Genomic DNA, 18,782 nt, shown 5'->3' on the forward strand with positions numbered 1-18,782 from the left:
TCCCCCTCTTAACAAGAGAATGCCTTGATGCAGTCATATGGTTTCTTCATATTGTTGAAGAATTGTGACGGGCAAGAGGGCTTTTGAAAATGGGAAAATTGCTCCCCAAGTTTGAATCTAAATTTCACTCTCTCTCTCTCTCTCTCTCTCTCTCTCTCTCTCTCTCTCTCTCTCTCTCTCTCTCTCTCTCTCTCTCTCTCTCTCTCTCTCTCTCTCTCTCTCTCTCTCTCTCCTATTTCTTCTTTTCAAAATTACTTTGGCCTTCTCTCAATTTTATAAACTTTTTTTCGTCCTGCTGTATTCTTTCTCTTAAATTTATATATATGTATATACATATATATATATATATATATATATATATATATATATATATATATATATATATATATATATGTATGTATATATATATATATATATATATATATATATATATATATATATTTATTTATATATACATATCTATATATATGCATGCATATATAGATATATATAGATTATATATATATATATATATATATATATATATATATATATATATATATATATATATATATATATATATATATGCATGCATATATATATATATATTATATATATATATATATATATATATATATATATATATATATATATATATATATATATATATATATTCTATTTTATTTGTTCATTTATTTATTTATTTTTTATTTAAATGTCATGGATATTTCCACATTCGTTATTACTGCCTGCTTAGATGAATGGGAGAAGGAATCATGGTTGGAAGGTATTTACATTATAAGTTATTTGTAAGAGTATTAGATGATCTCAGCCATCCCGAAGATCGATTGGACCTTTTTGATGGAACTATTCCTAAGGGTTGGGTCATCGTAATTCCGGGGTATCCAATCCTCGAGGTGGGACTCATGGCTTCTGGCCAGAAGCCCATCATTACAGATATTGGGAGGATGATTCCATATTTCTTGGTCTTGGTCCTAACATGCAGGTTTAGCTTACATCTGTGAATCTATATCTGTTTTGGTGCTATCCTTCAGGTAGGGTCTGAAGTGGACTATCTGGGATGTATACTTTCATTGTGCTGATAGTGGAGAATGCAAATTTACTTTGCAATGTGTGATACTTTCTTAATATTTTCAAGCAGGTAAACCAATCAAACAATCAACAAAAAACGAAAAAAGGAAGTCCCACACTTGACTATGGACCCTTCAAACCCTGACTCCCCATCCCCTGGATTTGCTGACCTCCACCCCCCCCCCCCCAACATTGTTGGTGACCTCTGCTAATTTGATTAGGGAAAATTCTGTTGATGATCTTGGAACTGGAAAGACCAACCTACTGATATTCCAAAATTGAGTAATTTGGTTCGAATACTTCATGTTACCCAAATTCCAATAGAGACAAATTATGATAATTCATATAAAAGCATATGAGTGCTATGGGTGTATAAAGGAAACAAAAATGAAAATTGAGGATGAAACATGGGATTCATGGATATCATACAGTAGTCATGATGGAGCACTTAAAGGAATAACGAACGTAAATAATAATAAAATTACCATGAATGTTTAAGCCGCTCTATGCAATAAAGTACCAAAGGATTATGATGTGTATAGGCCTGCCAACTGGTTAAGAAAAGGTGCTGATTCAGTTAAGCTTTCCCAGAGAAAGCCAAAACCACCAATGGCTTTTATCTGAATTTAAGGGTGTTACAGGGAATTATTTCAAAATATGCAAATTAATTCAGAAAAAAAGTAGGAACTATTGCACCGGGAGATAAATCTCGTTTCAGAAAAAAATAATTACCCTATCCATGTCAAATCAAGCACATAATCCATAATACTGTCCAACCTAAAAATCAGTAATGATGATGATATGTTAGATGTCAAACCCCACCTGAATTTTAGCTATGGAAGGGGGAAGTAGTTTTAATATAACAATCTATGTAAATTTACTGAGAAGATACTGGCCATGTGTCCACTAAAACAAAGTCCTAGGTACATCAATGATAATCATTACTTTCCCGAATTATGATGTACCTTTCCATATTCTAATTAAAACAAAATGATTAAAGTACGACCATTAAAGCAGAAGCCACTGCAATGTTCTAATTATTTTAGATATAGACACTCGTCTAAAGTTTGCAAAAATTAAAAAATGTGTGATATTTGCTTCAAATTTTACTATGGAGAATGTGCATTTGAGGTCAGGTGTTTAAATTGCAACTCTAATTATTAATCCACTGACAAGAGCTGTGAGCTGTAAAAGTTGGAAGAAGCTGCCATCTACAAATCCAGTTTAGAACATATAATTTTGGGAAATGCCGAAAGACTATTAATTACATCAAATACCTATGCAAAAGCATTAAGATCAAACCCACCTGGTACTGCCAATAGTTCCAAGAAAAATATACCATCTGATAAAATGCTGAATGACAAGGTAAGCATATTACCTATTGAGGCCTTGACAGGGCATATTAAGATTGGCTCAGTGCCCATCTCTGTACAACCTTCGTCCCCCTTTACGCAAAAAAGAGTACAAACCTCTCTCAGGCCGTGTCCTCTCCTGATTTGATGGAGGTTCCACTTGAAACCAACTTACCTGCACCTGTAGTGGGGAAGGTGCTAAAACCTAGACGCTCACCATGTATTAATCGTAAAAGAGAGAGACCTCGATCTCTCTCACCACTTCCGTTAAAAACATTGAAGTTATGACATCAAATAAGTTTGATGTTTTTTCTGTTGATGTTTCTGATCAACAGGAAGATAACTTTAAGAAACCAAAAATTGAAGTTGAGGTCCAATATCCGCCTCAGCAAATATATCAAAAGGACATACAGAAAAGGACATTTAAAACACTATATATCAAGACCATCTCTAAATAAACCTACAGGAAATATTGTTAGAGTAAAATTGTTGATGGGAAGACCTTCTCCATGATATTTTCTATAATTAGACCATACTTTTCTCATGTTTGTAATGGAATTGTCACAGTTTAAGGGCCAAATATGAAGAACTTGAGCTCCTAATTCATGAGCATTCCCCCATAATTTTATGTCCACTGGAGAACAAGCTTGATGCTAATACTCTTTGTAATCGAGACACCATATAATTAAAAAGCAGGGAGCCATTGCAGAAGTCTCATGTACGATCGTCGAAATGTTTCCCAAATATCTTTGTCTGTTCGTACACCTCTGCAGGCAGTGGTTGTACAGATTGATATGGAAGAAAATATACAGTATGCTCTTCGCACTTATCTACAAATGATAACATTTTGTATGATAATTTATTAGAGGTGATTCAACAACTTCCTCAACCCTTTCTTTTACTTGGAGATTTGAATTGTAGATATGCTTCTTGGGGCAATGTTTTAGCAAACACAAGGCGCAATATTATATCATCAATTGTGGAAAATGGGGATGTCGGGCTCCTTAATACAAAAGAGCCCACACACCTTCATGTGTAGACAGTTACCTTGTTAAGCGTTGACCTAACAATCGCAAGCTCTAATTGCCTTCTCGATTTTGATTGGAGGACATTGGAGGATTGGCATACTAGAGATCATGCACTAATCATCATAAACACCAACAGTGATCCTCCTTTACAGAGATCGACACGATCGAATCTTGACAAGGCGGGTAGATTTCCTGAGCTAAGCGAAATTCAATGAATGCAGAAGTTTGAAAATATCGATGATGCCATAAACTTAGAGAATGGAACCCTTCATACAGCAGGAGTCAATTCAATTCCCAAAACTACAGGGGTATTCAAACGACGACCAGTCCCCTTGTGTTCTTCATAACTATCTGCCCTGCACAGAGCCACAAGAAGGTCTTTAATTCGATTGTACAGATGCTATACTGAGGACAATTTAATCATATAAAAGAAATGTAGAGCACAACTCCGTCATGCCATGAAAGAAGCTAGGCACCAATCTTGGGTAGATCACCACCATCTTCTGTGTGTAGGAAAGTAAAAAAGATAGCAGGCAAATTTACCCCCAACCCAAAATCAGTGTTGAAGGTAAATGGTCAGTATGTGACTGGATCAACTGGGGTTAGCAATGCATTGGCTGACCTTTTTTCCAATGTATCAAGTGAGTGTAAAGTTGCTCTTGGTTACCAGTATAGAAGCTATGAAGAATGGGAAATGCTAAAATTTTGCTACAGAGAAGGCAGAATCCTACAATGATCCTTTTAATGAAAGGGAATTTGAGTCTACACTTCCTAATTGCAACGATACAGCCCCTAGTCCTGATGGAATTCCATATGCAATGATTAAACATGTACCTGTTAAGTTAATACCAAGTTATTCATTCTAAGCATTATTAACAGAATATGGCATGATCATAGTTATCCAAGTTTTTGGGAACTAGTCATTATTTTAGCCTTTTTAAAACCTGGTAAGGATAATTTTTTAGCAGAAAACTACTAACCATTTGCATTGACAATACAAAACTGGTGTGGTACCTAGAGAAGAAAGGTATTTTATTACCTATCCAGCGTGGATTTAGGAAAATGCATTCAACAACTGATGAGTTGATACAACATGAGTCCTCTATTTATGACACTGTACTGAGGACAATTTAATCATAAAAGAAATGTAGAGCACTACTCCGTCGTGCCATGAAAGAAGCTAGGCACCAGTCTTGGGTAGATCACCACCATCTTCTGTGTGTAGGAAAGTAAAAAAGATAGCAGGCAAATTTACCCCCAACCCAAAATCAGTGTTGAAGGTAGATGGTCAGTGTGTGTGACTGGATCAACTGGGGTTAGCAATGCATTGGCTGACCATTTTTCCAATGTATCAAGTGAGTGTAAAGTTGCTCTTGGTTACCAGTATAGAAGCTATGAAGAATGGGAAATGCTAAATTTTGCTTCAGAGAAGGCAGATTCCTACAATGATCCTTTTAATGAAAGGGAATTTGAGTCTACACTTCCTAATTGCAACGATACAGCCCCTAGTCTTGATGGAATTCCATATGCAATGATTAAACATGTACCTGTTAATACCAAGTTTATTTATTCTAAGCATTAATAACAGAATATGGCATGATAATAGTTGTCCAAGTTTTTGGGAACTAGTCATTATTTTAGCCTTTTTAATAGCCGGTAAGGATAATTTTTTAGCAGCAAACTACCGACCATTTGCATTGACAATACAAAACTGGTGTGGTACCTAGAGAAGAAAGGTATTTTATCACCTATCCAGTGTGGATTTAGGAAAATGCATTCAACGACTGATGAGTTGATACGACATGAGTCCTCTATTTGTGAAGCCTTTGCTTCGAAACAGCACCATGTTAAGGTTTTTTTTTTTTCTTTTTACCTCAAGAAGGCATATGATACTGCATGGAGATATTGTATACTTACAACAATTCTTAATTTAGGATTGAGAGGAGAGCTACCATTGTTAATTCAAGCATTTGTTTCACATAGGTTTTTTTCAAGTTAGGGTAGTTGAAACTGTCAGAGAGGAAATTTCAGGAAGAGGGAGTTCTCCAAGGTAGTGTGCTAAGTGTAACCCTATTTGCACCAGACATAAATGGGATATCCTCAGGCACTCCTAAAGATATACTCTCAACACTATTTGTAGATGATCTCTCTATACTATTTGCTCTCAATTGACGAAATAATAGAATGGGCTTATATATATGGATTTAGGATTTTGACAAGCGAAACTGTTGTTGTCCATTTTTGTCATATTCGGGGAGTACATCCAGACCCGGATCTATACATCAAAGGTCAACAGATCCCATGGTTAAGTGAGACTAGATTTCTAAGGTTGATATTTGATTGTAGGCTTACATGGGTTCTTCACTTCAAAGCCTTAAAAGTAAAATGTCATGAGGCTCTGAATCTCAAAAAAGTTTTGTTCCATATAACATGGGACAGACTGCAAAACTATTTTAAAGGTATGCAAGGCCTTAATTTTTAAAAAATTAAGTATGGCTGTGAAATATACTCCTCATCCACCCCAAGCCAATTAAAAATTTTGGATTCTATACAGCATACTGGTATCAAATTTGCAACAGGATCATTTAAAACTTTGCCTATTCCAAGCATCCTTGTTGATGCTGGAAAATTACCGTTAGACCTTTACCGAACATCATCTATTATTTGGTATTGGTTCAGGTTGCAAAGACTTCCTAATTCTTTAGCCTGTCAGACTGCAAGCCTTGCAAGGCACTCAACATATCTTTAGTTGCTCCCAAAATCCCCTCAACCTCATGGTTTTAGGGTGAAACAATTGATAGACAGTCTTGATTATAGTTGCTAAGTTGCTTCCATTTAAGGTATCAACACGTCTCCATCGAAATTACCAGAGGTATCTTTTTGTAAATATTTTATTGGAGTGATAAAGAATTTGACTGTTGGAAGCCATGTCTCTTTTTGTGGAACATGTTGCAGAACATAAGGAATCGAATTATATTCTGATGGGTCCAAATCCGATGCTGGCGTTGGATTTGGAGTACTGTATATAGTAATTTTTAATTGTAGAGTTGCAGTCCCTCTAACAGCTTCTATATTTACTGCCGAACTATATGGCATACTAACCGCTGATAAAAAGCAGCGTTGGAAGAGTGGGGTAATTTTACCATTTTTAGTGATGCAAGCTTCAAGCTTTAGAAGTTTTTAATTCTAGTAACTATTTAGTTTTAAAGATTTTAGAGAGGCTATTTATTATTGGACTAAGAGGTATAACAATTCAGTTTTGCTGGTTTCGGGCACACGTAGGTGTGTCTGAAAACAAAGGGCAGATTTACTGGAAAAGAATGCTGCAGCTGAGTTGTGACCAAGAAGGTATCCCATTCTCTGTAATGATTGTTTACCCAACATTAAGAATTTCATTTCTAATGATTGGCAACACCATTGAGATAGTTAAATTGAAAATAAGATCCGAGAAATAACAAATTTTATTTACCCCTGGAAGTATAATATGATGCCCCGAAATTGGGAGACTACTCATTGTCGTCTCTGCATCTGCCACATTCAGTTGACACATAAATATCTGCTTACAGGCAAATACCGGTCATATTGTGGTGACTTTTTGGTACCATTGACAGTTTGGCATTTGTTGACCGAATGCCTCATATTTAGTAGTGAAAGAAATATATATGTTTGAAGCTCAAGGTGAGGATGGCAGGTTCATCCTTGCCAAGATTATTGGACATGATATGCCCTACCATGCTAGCAGTATTTTTAGCTTTATTTCAGAAGCAGGTTTCCTGAAAGCTATTCAACTTTTAAAATGGCATCTTTGCTTTCATTGGTTTAATTGAATATTTTATTCTTTATTTATAATAATTGTTATCAACATTAATTACCTTAGATGTCAGGATGCCAGAAAACTTTAAGTCAATCTATCAATTAATTTCTAAGTAGACCCATTTGCTTGTAGTGGGTTTAGGATACTAAAAAACCAGAACCCATATCCATACAATATGAGATTAAAAACCTTTTCAACTTTTTTCTGTTTGAGAAGGGGTTCATTGAGATTCCAACCTCCCTAAAGGATGTTAAACCTTTATACAAAGCAATTACTCCTATGGTTTTCAAGGCTTTGCAGAACTAGAAGGGTTGCATCAGGTTTTACTGCCCTTAGAGTCTTGACTATGAAGGTTACATTGGTGGGGTGGGGGGGGGATAGACACAAAAGCAACCCCCACACCCTTGATCACTCTAACAGACAATCGTCCCACAACACAATCTCTCCCTTAACGTTATCTTACAGCTGGACTCTTGCACAGGAAGGAAATTGAAAACTAAACATGACCTTAATACTGTATTTTTCTTACAACAAAAACACTTAAAACAAAAATCAACTACATTCAAATAAATCTCTATTATCTATACTTAATCTTTAAAAACTAAACACCAAACAACCACACTTAGTATTAACAACTTAACCTACTGTAAATAAATAAAGAAAACATTCAAAATAACCCAAAGAAAACAAAATTAAAATTCATCACAGCCAAGTAAATGTTTGTAAGTAAATTTATGGACACCAACACTCGACCCAACAAGTCACCCAGTCTTTACACGGCAATCTGCTACAGTTCGATGGTCAACAATCCACACTCCGCCTCCAGTCAACTTGACTGAGCAGTCAATTGATTAGTGGTTATCATAGTCATCATCATCATTATCATGATCATCATCATCATCACAAACTAAGAGGAATATTTATTTTACGGACCGGATCATCAATGATCAAGAATTCTTTAGGAGTGGTCTATTCCAAAATCATTGTACATTCATGGTCGTTATCAAGGTATTTATGTTCATAAACGGCAAACCACACAGTCCAGACCAAACTAAACACTGCAAAGGAGGAATTACATCCTGCAAATACTAAAAGAAAAATACTTACGAACACTCCTAGCTAACTAAACTATCGCACTATAATCAAAGATAAATAATAAACTGTTTCTATCATTCGGAATCACTCTTAGCAAAGATAAATAAAATTTTACTTACTGTAGAAATAAATAGTCACATTTACGCTGGTCGAAATAATATGAAATAAATCCAGCACTCAAATCACACAGAACTGCCTCTTGCTGCAGTCAAATAAAAAAAGCATTCGCGTAAGACATTCACCACTGTCCTAACCTAGCTAAAAACATAAACAAACAACCTCAGTTATACCAACAGTCTTTCTCACAACAAACAATCATTACACTATCTACCTCTCGCTTGCTGTCACACACACACATCTCTCTCTCTCTCACTCTCTCTCTCTCTCTCTCTCTCTCTCTCTCTCTCTCTCTCTCTCTCTCTCTGGATTTGGCAAACAAACAAAAAAAATAGAAAAAATAAAACAATCATTACACTATCTACCTCTCGTTTGCTCTCTCTCTCTCTCTCTCTCTCTCTCTCTCTCTCTCTCTCTCTCTCTGGATTTGGCAAGCAAACAAAAAAAAATTAAATAATAATCATCCACATACCTCCTCCCTTACTTTTCCAAATCCTTCTTACACAACACTTAACTGATTTTTTTCATAACCCAGTCGCAGTCGCAAAGAGGACTTCTGCTTCGAGCAACTGGGCCTTCATATACTCTCATTCACTTCTTCCATATCACTATAGTTAATTGTCCTTTTTCGTTTCCCATCTATACTCCTTTCATCTAATGTATCATGCAATATCCCATCTACCTCACTATCATCTGGTCCTAAAATCTCACTTATTTATGTCAATAATTCATCCATTTCATCGAAACCATTTTCTGCTTTAATAAAAGAATCATTCATATTACTTATCATTCTCCTATCTCTCATTCTCGCATTCTTCATACTTTCTTTTACATCATCTAAGGAAAAACCACACACACACCATAGGTATCATTCATACCCAGTCATGATTCATTTATATTAACACATTTATATTTCATACTCACCTGTACATTTACACCTTTGTCATGACTATTCTGATTCTTACCTATACCTATAAATTTTCCCTGTACTTTATCCTCACTTAAAAATTTCAAACTTTTCTTTTTCCCATATTCAACCAAAACTAATTGCTTATTTTCTAGCCTTAATTTCTCATGAATACTAGGTTCATAATTACTCATTTCCAACCAATTACTCATCACATTCAACCGAACATTGATCCTGTTCCCTCCACACACACAGGAGAATTCACCCTGCCAAACCCTCTTGCTATTTAGCTTCCCGAACATCCTGGGTCACTTAATCCCTTCTTCCTACAAACCTTAGCTACACCACATGCAGTACATTTAGCACGCTGCTCCTCGCTCATCCCGCATAATGACCATCCTTACCACAATTGCCGCAAACCAAATTCGTACGATTACTCCTACATCCATTCGCTATATGCCCAGTTATATCACACCGATAACACTTAACCACTTTCTCTTTCGTACACTCACTAATACAATACCCTGTCTCTCCACATCTGAATCATGCTCCTAATCCCCATCTACACTCATTCATTTTGTGTCCTACTTTCCAACACCTATAGCACTTCTCCTCATGGATACAACTACCAGACCTACGTTACGTCACACTAGCACTCCTATCTCTCCAAACCTGATTCCCTTACCTAGACCCTTCATTTGCCCTTACAGGTATTCCCACATTACTCGCCCTAACACTTCAATCTAAAACACTATCAGCTACCCTCATTGGCCCTCTAAAAATAACATCTTTAAAACTACTAAATTCTGACACGCTTTCCCCCATTCCAGGTCTTACAATCACAGATTTACTTTTTTTCGTACACCTATCCAACTCGTAATCCTCAACTATCTCTGAAATATCATCCCATGTCAATCTTTCCTTCGTCCACCTCCTTTTTTCCTTTTGTTTCAAATTAATAAACTTAGCAACATTCTCAGGTACAGTAGCCAAAAACTTCTTCATTAATTCCCTATTCCTTATTCTTCATCCCCATACTTCTTCCTAGCTTACGTTTACAACCTACATACATACCTTGATATTGCTTCTCCTACATTCATCTGTGCCTCATCAAAATTATTCTTACGCTTATACCTAACACTCCCTTTCATATGTTTTACCTGTTCAATTATTCTCTTACACACTTTCATAATCAACATCCCCTACACTCATTATCACACCATACATCGTCAACATACCCTGTCAAATATTCTCCTAACTTAGCCTGACAGAACCTTTCATACTCCCTACAGTAGGTACCTCTCATAACCACTGCCTTACAAACTTCAAGTCCATTCTCACTATCTTCACTGCCTGATCCCTTCTTGTTTCCTTTTTCCTCATTTGAATATAAGGAATCCATCATCACAAGCTAAGAGGAATATTTATTTTACGGGCCGGATCATCAATGGTCAAGAATTCTTTATGAGTGGTCTATTCCAAAATCATTGTACATTCATGGTTGTCGTTATCAAGGCATTTAAGTTCATGGATGGCAAACCACACGGTCCAGGCCAAACTAAACACTCCAAAGGAGGAATTACGGCCTGCAAGTGAAAAAAGAAAAATACTTACAAACACTCCTAGCTAACTAAACTATCGCACTATAATAAAAAATAAACAATAAACTGTTTCTTTCATTCAGAATCACTCCTAGCAAAGATAAATAAAATTGTACTTACTGTAGAAATAAATAATCACTTCCACACTGGTCAAAATAATATAAAATAAATCCAGCAATCACATCACACAGAACTGCCTCTTGCTGCAGTCAAATAAAAAAAGCATTCACCCAAGACACTCACTACTGTTCTAACTTAGCTAAAAACATAAACCTTCAACCTCAATTATACAAACAGTCTTTCTCACAACAAACAATCATTACACTAACTACCTCTCGCTCGCTGACACATGACTGTATTGCAGAATGCTTTTCCTGCCCTTGTAAAGCTGCTGAGTAAGCCTTTCTTTAAAGTGTTTCCAAGCTTTTCTAGGATTAAGTTTGACACTAGACATTAGGATATGGCTGCCCGTGATCTAGATAATGTCTCAATAGAGGATTTACTTTACATCTTTTTATAAGGACCTGTTCCCACAATCCATTTCATATGGGGCTGAGGATAATGCAAGGTAGCCAACACTACTCGTTTAGTAAAGAGGAAAAAAACTTCCTCAACCAATGAAGAAGTTTGTTGTCCATTCATTACACACACACACACACACACTCTCTCTCTCTCTCTCTCTCTCTCTCTCTCTCTCTCTCTCTCTCTCTCTCTCTCTCTCTCTCTCTCTCTCTCTCTCTCTCTCTCTGGGGATTTGGCAAACCAAGAAAATAAAAATAAAACAAAAATTAATCCTCCATAACAGGTCTACTATGGGATGAGATTCCCCTGCTTTCAGAAACTACTATAACAGCAGAATTTCTGCCTTGACATGTTTGGACGATAGTTGCATGACTGCATTGCAGAATGCTTTACCTGCTCTTGCAAAGCTGATGAGTAAGCCTTTCCAAGCTTTTCTAAGATTGAATTCGACACGACATTAAGTTATGGCTGCCCGTGATCTAGATGGTGTCTCAATAGAAGATTTAATTTACTGTACATTTCTTTATGAAGACCTGTTCCCACAATCCGTTTCATATGGGGCTGAGAATGATGCAAGGTAGCCAACACTACTCGTCTAGTAAAGAGGAAGAAAACTTCCTTAACCACCAATGAAAAAGTTTGTTGTCCATTCAATAGCAGTACTTTAAGCATCATCCAAAGAGACTTTTATTTACAGAGGAGGCTCTATCTAAACCTTTCCGATTTGCCTTCAGTTCCTCCCGGGGAGGTTTGTTCCAGTTAACATTCAGGAGACAGAATTCACAGGTAAGTGTCCTTGCTCTACTAGGATATCCATAGGAACATGCATTTCACATCTGTCCTTGCCTAGAGTTTTGGCTAGGAAGGAGCTCTTACAAGTTCAGAGTAGTGCTATTTAGCCTCTGTGTGGCTCAAATGTGCTCACAAAACTGTCAAGAGCAGTTACCAGGCTCACATAGTTGTAGGGAGTACAGGTCATTGCTTACTAACGGTGTTGGAGACTAGAGAATTATCTTATATATACCATCTATGTCCTATAGTTTCTTCAAGAGCTAGACATCATAGTTAGTTTCTCATTTTCTTCTCGCTATTTCTCATTTTCTTTTCTCTGTCTTTCATTTTCTTCTCTTTCAGCTGCTCTTTCGTCTCTATAAAACACTTCCTGTTCTCTCTTGAAAAAATACTCACAGAGAGCATCGCCATCTTGACCAAGAAGTTTACGTGAAGCTATCAAATCTTTCGTAATCTTACTCATTCTTCTTCTTTCTATATTCTCCCTGTTTCAATTGGTTATGTTATTGAAAATCCTGGCAAGGTCCCCAACTGTTACGATCTTAAAATTGTTACAGGTTCTTTTTAATAAGTGAAATAAATGTTTCCAGCAACACCGATTGAAATATGGGAACTGAATATAAAAAGAAATACACGAAAAAAACACAACACATTTATTCACAAACTTAGAAAGAAAACTAATGTTACTTTTTCTGTTACTTTAACTGACAAATCAAATCAATTAAAACATCAACAGAAAATGGGAACAGTCAATAAGGTAGAAATACTTAAGGAATAGTTTTCTGCAGCTGCTGAGACGATACTGGTACGGAGACTTCAGGCTTGAGAACGTTGCAGAAGGGCGGCTGAAGTTCAGATGAAACTGGCACGATGACCGGTTTCGAAGACGTCACAAAAAGGGTGGCGTTAATAAGGGACAGCAGAGGTCTTCTTCCAAGAATTCGATGATACTGTTGAAGTAAGGCTTGAGAACTTTGCAGAAGGGTCGCTGAAGTTCAGATGAAACTGGCACGATGACCGGATTCGAAGACGTCACAAAAAGGGTGGCGTCAAGAAGGGACATCAGATGTCTTCTCCCAGGAATTCGATGATACTGTTGAACTAAGGCAGGCTGCTAGCAGTGTTGGCTACTTCTCGTCACTAGCTGGAAGGGCTGGCTGCTTCAATTTGTCTCTTCTTCTCGGCCATAGCAGGATCTTTTGGAGATAGGCTTTTATTGTCTGAAGGGAAGGTTATAATCTGGCTCTATCAGACTTCTGGTCTTCTCTGTTTCTTATCTCACTAGGACTTGGATCTTATCTGCTTCGGACATAGTTCCTCTCTTGTCTTATGTCCTGTCCTATCTCTCTTGGACAATCTCTTCTTGAAGTTTATATACCCATGTATGAGCAGAGTTAATTACAGTGGGCAGTGGTCATCTCCACAGAAGGCGTTCTTTTTAACAATTCTTCATCTCTATTGGCTTCCTCAAAAACGCCCTTTTCGATCATGCCATGGAAGCTTCTAGAAGAAATTTCTGATGCAATCTGGACCACATATTAAGTCATAACAAAATGACAGCACGTGTCCTTCCATGATGACATATATCGTAAACAAGGATTTCTCTCAGGCTCGGTTTCTCAAAATATGCTGACTCCACTAATTAAGATGATGACATCTTGGTCAAAACAGGACAGTTCCCTTATCACGGGTCCGTAATCGAATCTCGTCTCGCGTCGCGCCCACTCTTTGGGAATAGATATTTTTGTCTTTTATAATATCCTTTTAAAAGCATTATGTCTACCCATGATATGTATTAATACACTGACCCTAGGCGGGGAAGATGATATTTCATTGACATATTCTATCTGAGTCCCTTTTCTTTCCTAACAGTAAAGTCTTTGGCATTTGATAATAGATCTCAAAAATGGGTGGTCCCATTCATCTAACCCCTTTTTTATTAGATCAGTGAGTCCCCTATGAAATGTATTGTAACTTTATAGGCAAATTGTATACCATATTGAGTTCTTTTTGCAGCTTAATCTTATTTTGTGAAATATGAAGGAAAGATACATATTTTCCTTAGATTTATATGTATGTATTATATGAGTTTTCTTTTATTCTCTTTGCAGGTTATGAAATTTGTAAGGTTTCCAATGATGACTCCGCGACAGTTGGCTGATCTGTTGCTTGTTCCTCTCACTATAAAATATAAGGAGTTTTTTGTCACACGCATGGCAATTGGAATGTCATTTCATTCAGGTATAGTATTAGAAAAATTTAACTTATCCACCATAGTAATTAGTTTTTGTAATAATAAAACTTACGTTACATGATATGTTTCATGTGTCATGAAGATGCAAGGTGTTCTTTCGGTAGTGTATGTACAGATTTTATCTTTATAGGGTGAGGGTTTTGTGTTTATTACTCTTAAAAAGTAAAAGTTCAGTAATTTATCACCAGATTTTCCCCCCAAAATGTATTATTTAGCCGTTGCTATAAATAGTTCCATTTTAATGATACTTTGGCAAGCAAAATAATTTTGAAAGCTTTTGTACAATTTATTCCTTGGAATTCTAATTGCAATGATTATCTCAGGTGAGCTACTTCATGGGTAGATACCTAACTTATTCCTCAAGGCTTACTATCCAGTTTGAAACATTGCAGACAGATAAATGTCATTAAACAGGTACAGTATTTCACTTTGATGAAGCTTGAAGTCACATGATTTCAGCATGGACCATTTCTGAACACTGCAATGTTTAAGCTGTTTAATTGATAAGAGAGTTCTCAATATGAGTGAATCTATTCCTTAGATTGAGCTTGAAGGTTTTTTTACAATTTTTATCACTATATACTTGGTATTCTTTCATATTTCCTTATTTGATTCCTCCTTCTATAAACCATTTCTAACTACTACTTCCAAGTGTTGCCTGGTAAAATTGAGGTAAATATAGTGGACATATTCAGATTTGCAATAATTTGTATTTGATGCTCTATGTGAGTTTTTTAAAGTCATGACAGTATCCCCAAATTGGTTTGCCTCTTTTTGACACAACTATTGATGGGCTGCTAACGCTAGAGCCTCTGTCACATATAAGGTGGGGTAATCATAAACAATCGAACGGACAACACACCTATCCTCAAATGTTAGTTCATTGGAATCCAGGGGTAGCCAGAACTTTTGGCCTCAACCCAGCACCGTTAGAAATAGGAGGAAGATGATCCCATGTTCATATGATCTCAGTCCTAACTACTGGATTTAGCTTACAGCAGTGGCTTTTTATCAGTTTTGTTGCTATCCTGTCTAGGTAGGGAATGAAGCAGACTATCGGGGAAGTCAATGCTTAAAGTGCCAAAGGAAGAGAATAATGAACTTCCAACACAGCTAATACTTCCACATTCTCAAATAATTATTTTTATATTTTATTTTTTTTTTTTTTTCATATATAACTGATTTGTTTTATGGTTGTCTAGAATTATTCACCCTGCCCAAAATTTGTTGGTTACCCCCTTCATTATTATTATTACAAGCTAAGCTGCAACCCTAGTTGGAGAGGAAAGATATTTTAAGCCCAAGGGCTTCAACAGTGAAAAATAGCCCAACGAGGAAAGGAAATAAGGAAATAAATAAATTACAAGAGATGTAATAAATAATTTGAAGAAAATATTTTTAGAATAGTAACAACATTGAAATACATCTTTCATATATAAACTGTAAAAACTTCAAAAAAGAAAGGTGAAGTGCAATAAGATAATTGTGCACCCGTGTGTCCCCTCAAGCAAGATTACTCTATTCCAAGATAGTGGAAGACCATAGTATAGAGGCTATGGTACTACACAAAGACTAGAGAACAATGGTATGATTTTGGAGTGTCCTTCTCCTAAAGAGTCTCTTCTACCCTTACCAAGAGGAAAGTAGCCACTGAACAATTACAATGTAGTAGTTAACCTGTTGAGCAAAGAAGAATTGTTTGGTAAACTCGGTGTTGACAGGTGTGAGAAGACAAAGGGGAATGTATAAAGAATAGGCCAGACTATTCAGTGTATATATAGGCAAAGGAAAAATGATATACTGCAGGTAATTTCCTGTAATGAGATTTTGCGGGTGAAAAGTTGATTTCATCTGCTTACCTTATTTCAGAACCAATTATTATTACATTACATGTTAGACTATATGACTCGTACCCTTTATTGCGGAGGCAAGATGTAACACATCAAAGAAATGTAATGTTGTATAACAACAAGATTGATATATATATATATATATATATATATATATATATATATATATATATATATATATATATACAGTGGTACCTCTACATACGAATTTAATCTGTTCCACAACTGACTTCGGATGTAGAAAATGTTCGGATGTCGAAACAAATTTTCCCATAAGAGTACATTGAAATAGGATTAATCCGTGGTTGAGCCCAAAAACCTATGATAACTTCTTAATAAACTACTACACATAATTTCCCATGAGAATAATGCACACTAAATTAGATAATAGACATGTAATAAAGAAGAATTATCAAAAAATGATAAATAAGAAACGGGTTTTTAGCGTCACTTTATCTTAGAAACTCCAGCGCAGGTGTTGTTTGTCTTGCTACGCAGAGAGGAGATGGACGGGCGGCGAGGAGGTAGAGAGGTGAACTACGATAAACTTATACTACCATAACTTATTCTAACTTACACTAAGTGAACTTTAACATAACTTAGCTTATTTATTTTTATTTTTATATTTTATATTTTTTTTTACATTTTCTTTTTTTCTTTTTGATGATTAATTTTAATCACTTGCACTCTCTACACTTAAAATTTATTGAATTTTTTTCTCTTCACTCTTTGCTGTTTTCTTTGAACCACTTCCTTCCTCTTCATCATTAGTTTTTTCAAAGAAGCTATCAATAGAAAGTTGCTTGGTACAGCTTTTCAGAATGTTTCGAAAATAAGTTAGGGAAACATCATCAAACTGCGCAACTACACGACAAACCTGCAATTTCTTTGGATGGTATTTGTTGATGAAGTCGACCACGTCTTGATATTTTCCTAACACCTCTTTTATTTGCGCCGAACCTATTGCAAGTTCACTCATACGGACGCCACGCTCATGCTTTTCAATAATTCCTTGCTTTAATTCTAAATAATGCATTCCCTTATTCCTTTTCTCACCACTACCACTACCACTTGCGAAACTAAGCCTTTTAGGACCCATGATTTACGTAAAATACCGTAAAAGGATGAACGTAAAAAATCACGATTAAAACACAGTTAATAGCAGAACGCACAGGGCACAACCACACAAAGCCGAGAGAACAGAGGAATGTCCCAAGCCACGCTAATTGAGGGTCCGTCCGAGGTCGAAGTGCTGCCTTCTATCGGCGGAAATAAAAAACCCATCAGGCGCTATGAGCACCGACTACGCGTACGATTATTGTTTACTTCGGGTGTCGAAAAAAAAATTCGGGTGTAGAGTAGGAACGTGTTCGAATTGTACTTCGCGTGTCGAAAAATTCGGACACAACTGGTACGACGAAAATTGCTTAATTCGTGTGTCGAAATAAAATTCGGGTGTAGAGTCAAAAATTTGCTCGAATTTTACTTTGGATGTTGGAAAATTCGGATGTAGATACATTCGGATGTAGAGGTTCCACTGTATATATATATATATATATATATATATATATATATATATATATATATATATATATATATATATATATATATATATATATATATATATATATATATATATGTATTTATATGTATATATATATATATGTATATATATATATATATATATATATATATATATATATATATATATATATATATATATATATATATATATATATATATATATATATATATATATATCAACACAATATCGTGTTCAAATAGAAATGAATTTCTACCTCATACTTGGGATCGAAAGCTAGCCCCTCCTAATGAAAGGCCAGGTCGAAACCAACCATGCCACAAGAGGCCATAAAAGAAATCGGAACCTGACGCTACCTAGCTGTCCGAGGATTTACCTGGCGAGACATCAGTCTCTTACCAGCGAGTTTTACCCGATTTCCCGGCCCACCACGTGACACAATTGGTAGTAATTCATTCAAATTACCCCTAATGAGTAAATATGGATAAATATCAACACAACATCGTGTTCAAATAGAAATAAATTTCTACCTCATACTTGGGATCGAACGCTAGCCCCTTCTAATGAAAGGCCAGGTCGAAACCAACCATGCCACGAGAGGCCATAAAAGAAATTGGAACCTGACGCTACCTAGCTGTCTCATTAGGGGTAATTTGAAGGAATTACTACCAATTGTGTCACGTGGTGGGCCGGGAAATCGGGTAAAACTCGCTGGTAAGAGACTGATGTCTCACCAGGTAAATCCTCGGACAGCTAGGTAGCGTCAGGTTCCGATTTCTTTTATGGCCTCTCGTGGCATGGTTGGTTTCGACCTGGCCTTTCATAAGAAGGGGCTA

General features: G+C 36.1%; 1 protein-coding gene across 10 annotated transcripts in view; it reads left to right on the top strand.

Moving 5' to 3' along the window:
• Positions 1 to 18,782, top strand: part of Tango10 (transport and golgi organization 10) — a 1,007,732-nt gene that overhangs the window by 706,656 nt on the left and 282,294 nt on the right. For all 10 annotated transcript variants that reach the window (XM_068373850.1, XM_068373851.1, XM_068373846.1 and 7 more), the window contains one exon: positions 14,411 to 14,540. In XM_068373850.1, the coding sequence (XP_068229951.1) occupies positions 14,411 to 14,540 (130 nt within the window). The remainder of the gene's footprint in view (positions 1 to 14,410; positions 14,541 to 18,782) is intronic.

Source organism: Palaemon carinicauda, chromosome 5 (assembly GCF_036898095.1).
Source record: "Palaemon carinicauda isolate YSFRI2023 chromosome 5, ASM3689809v2, whole genome shotgun sequence".
NCBI classification, from domain to species: domain Eukaryota; kingdom Metazoa; phylum Arthropoda; class Malacostraca; order Decapoda; family Palaemonidae; genus Palaemon; species Palaemon carinicauda.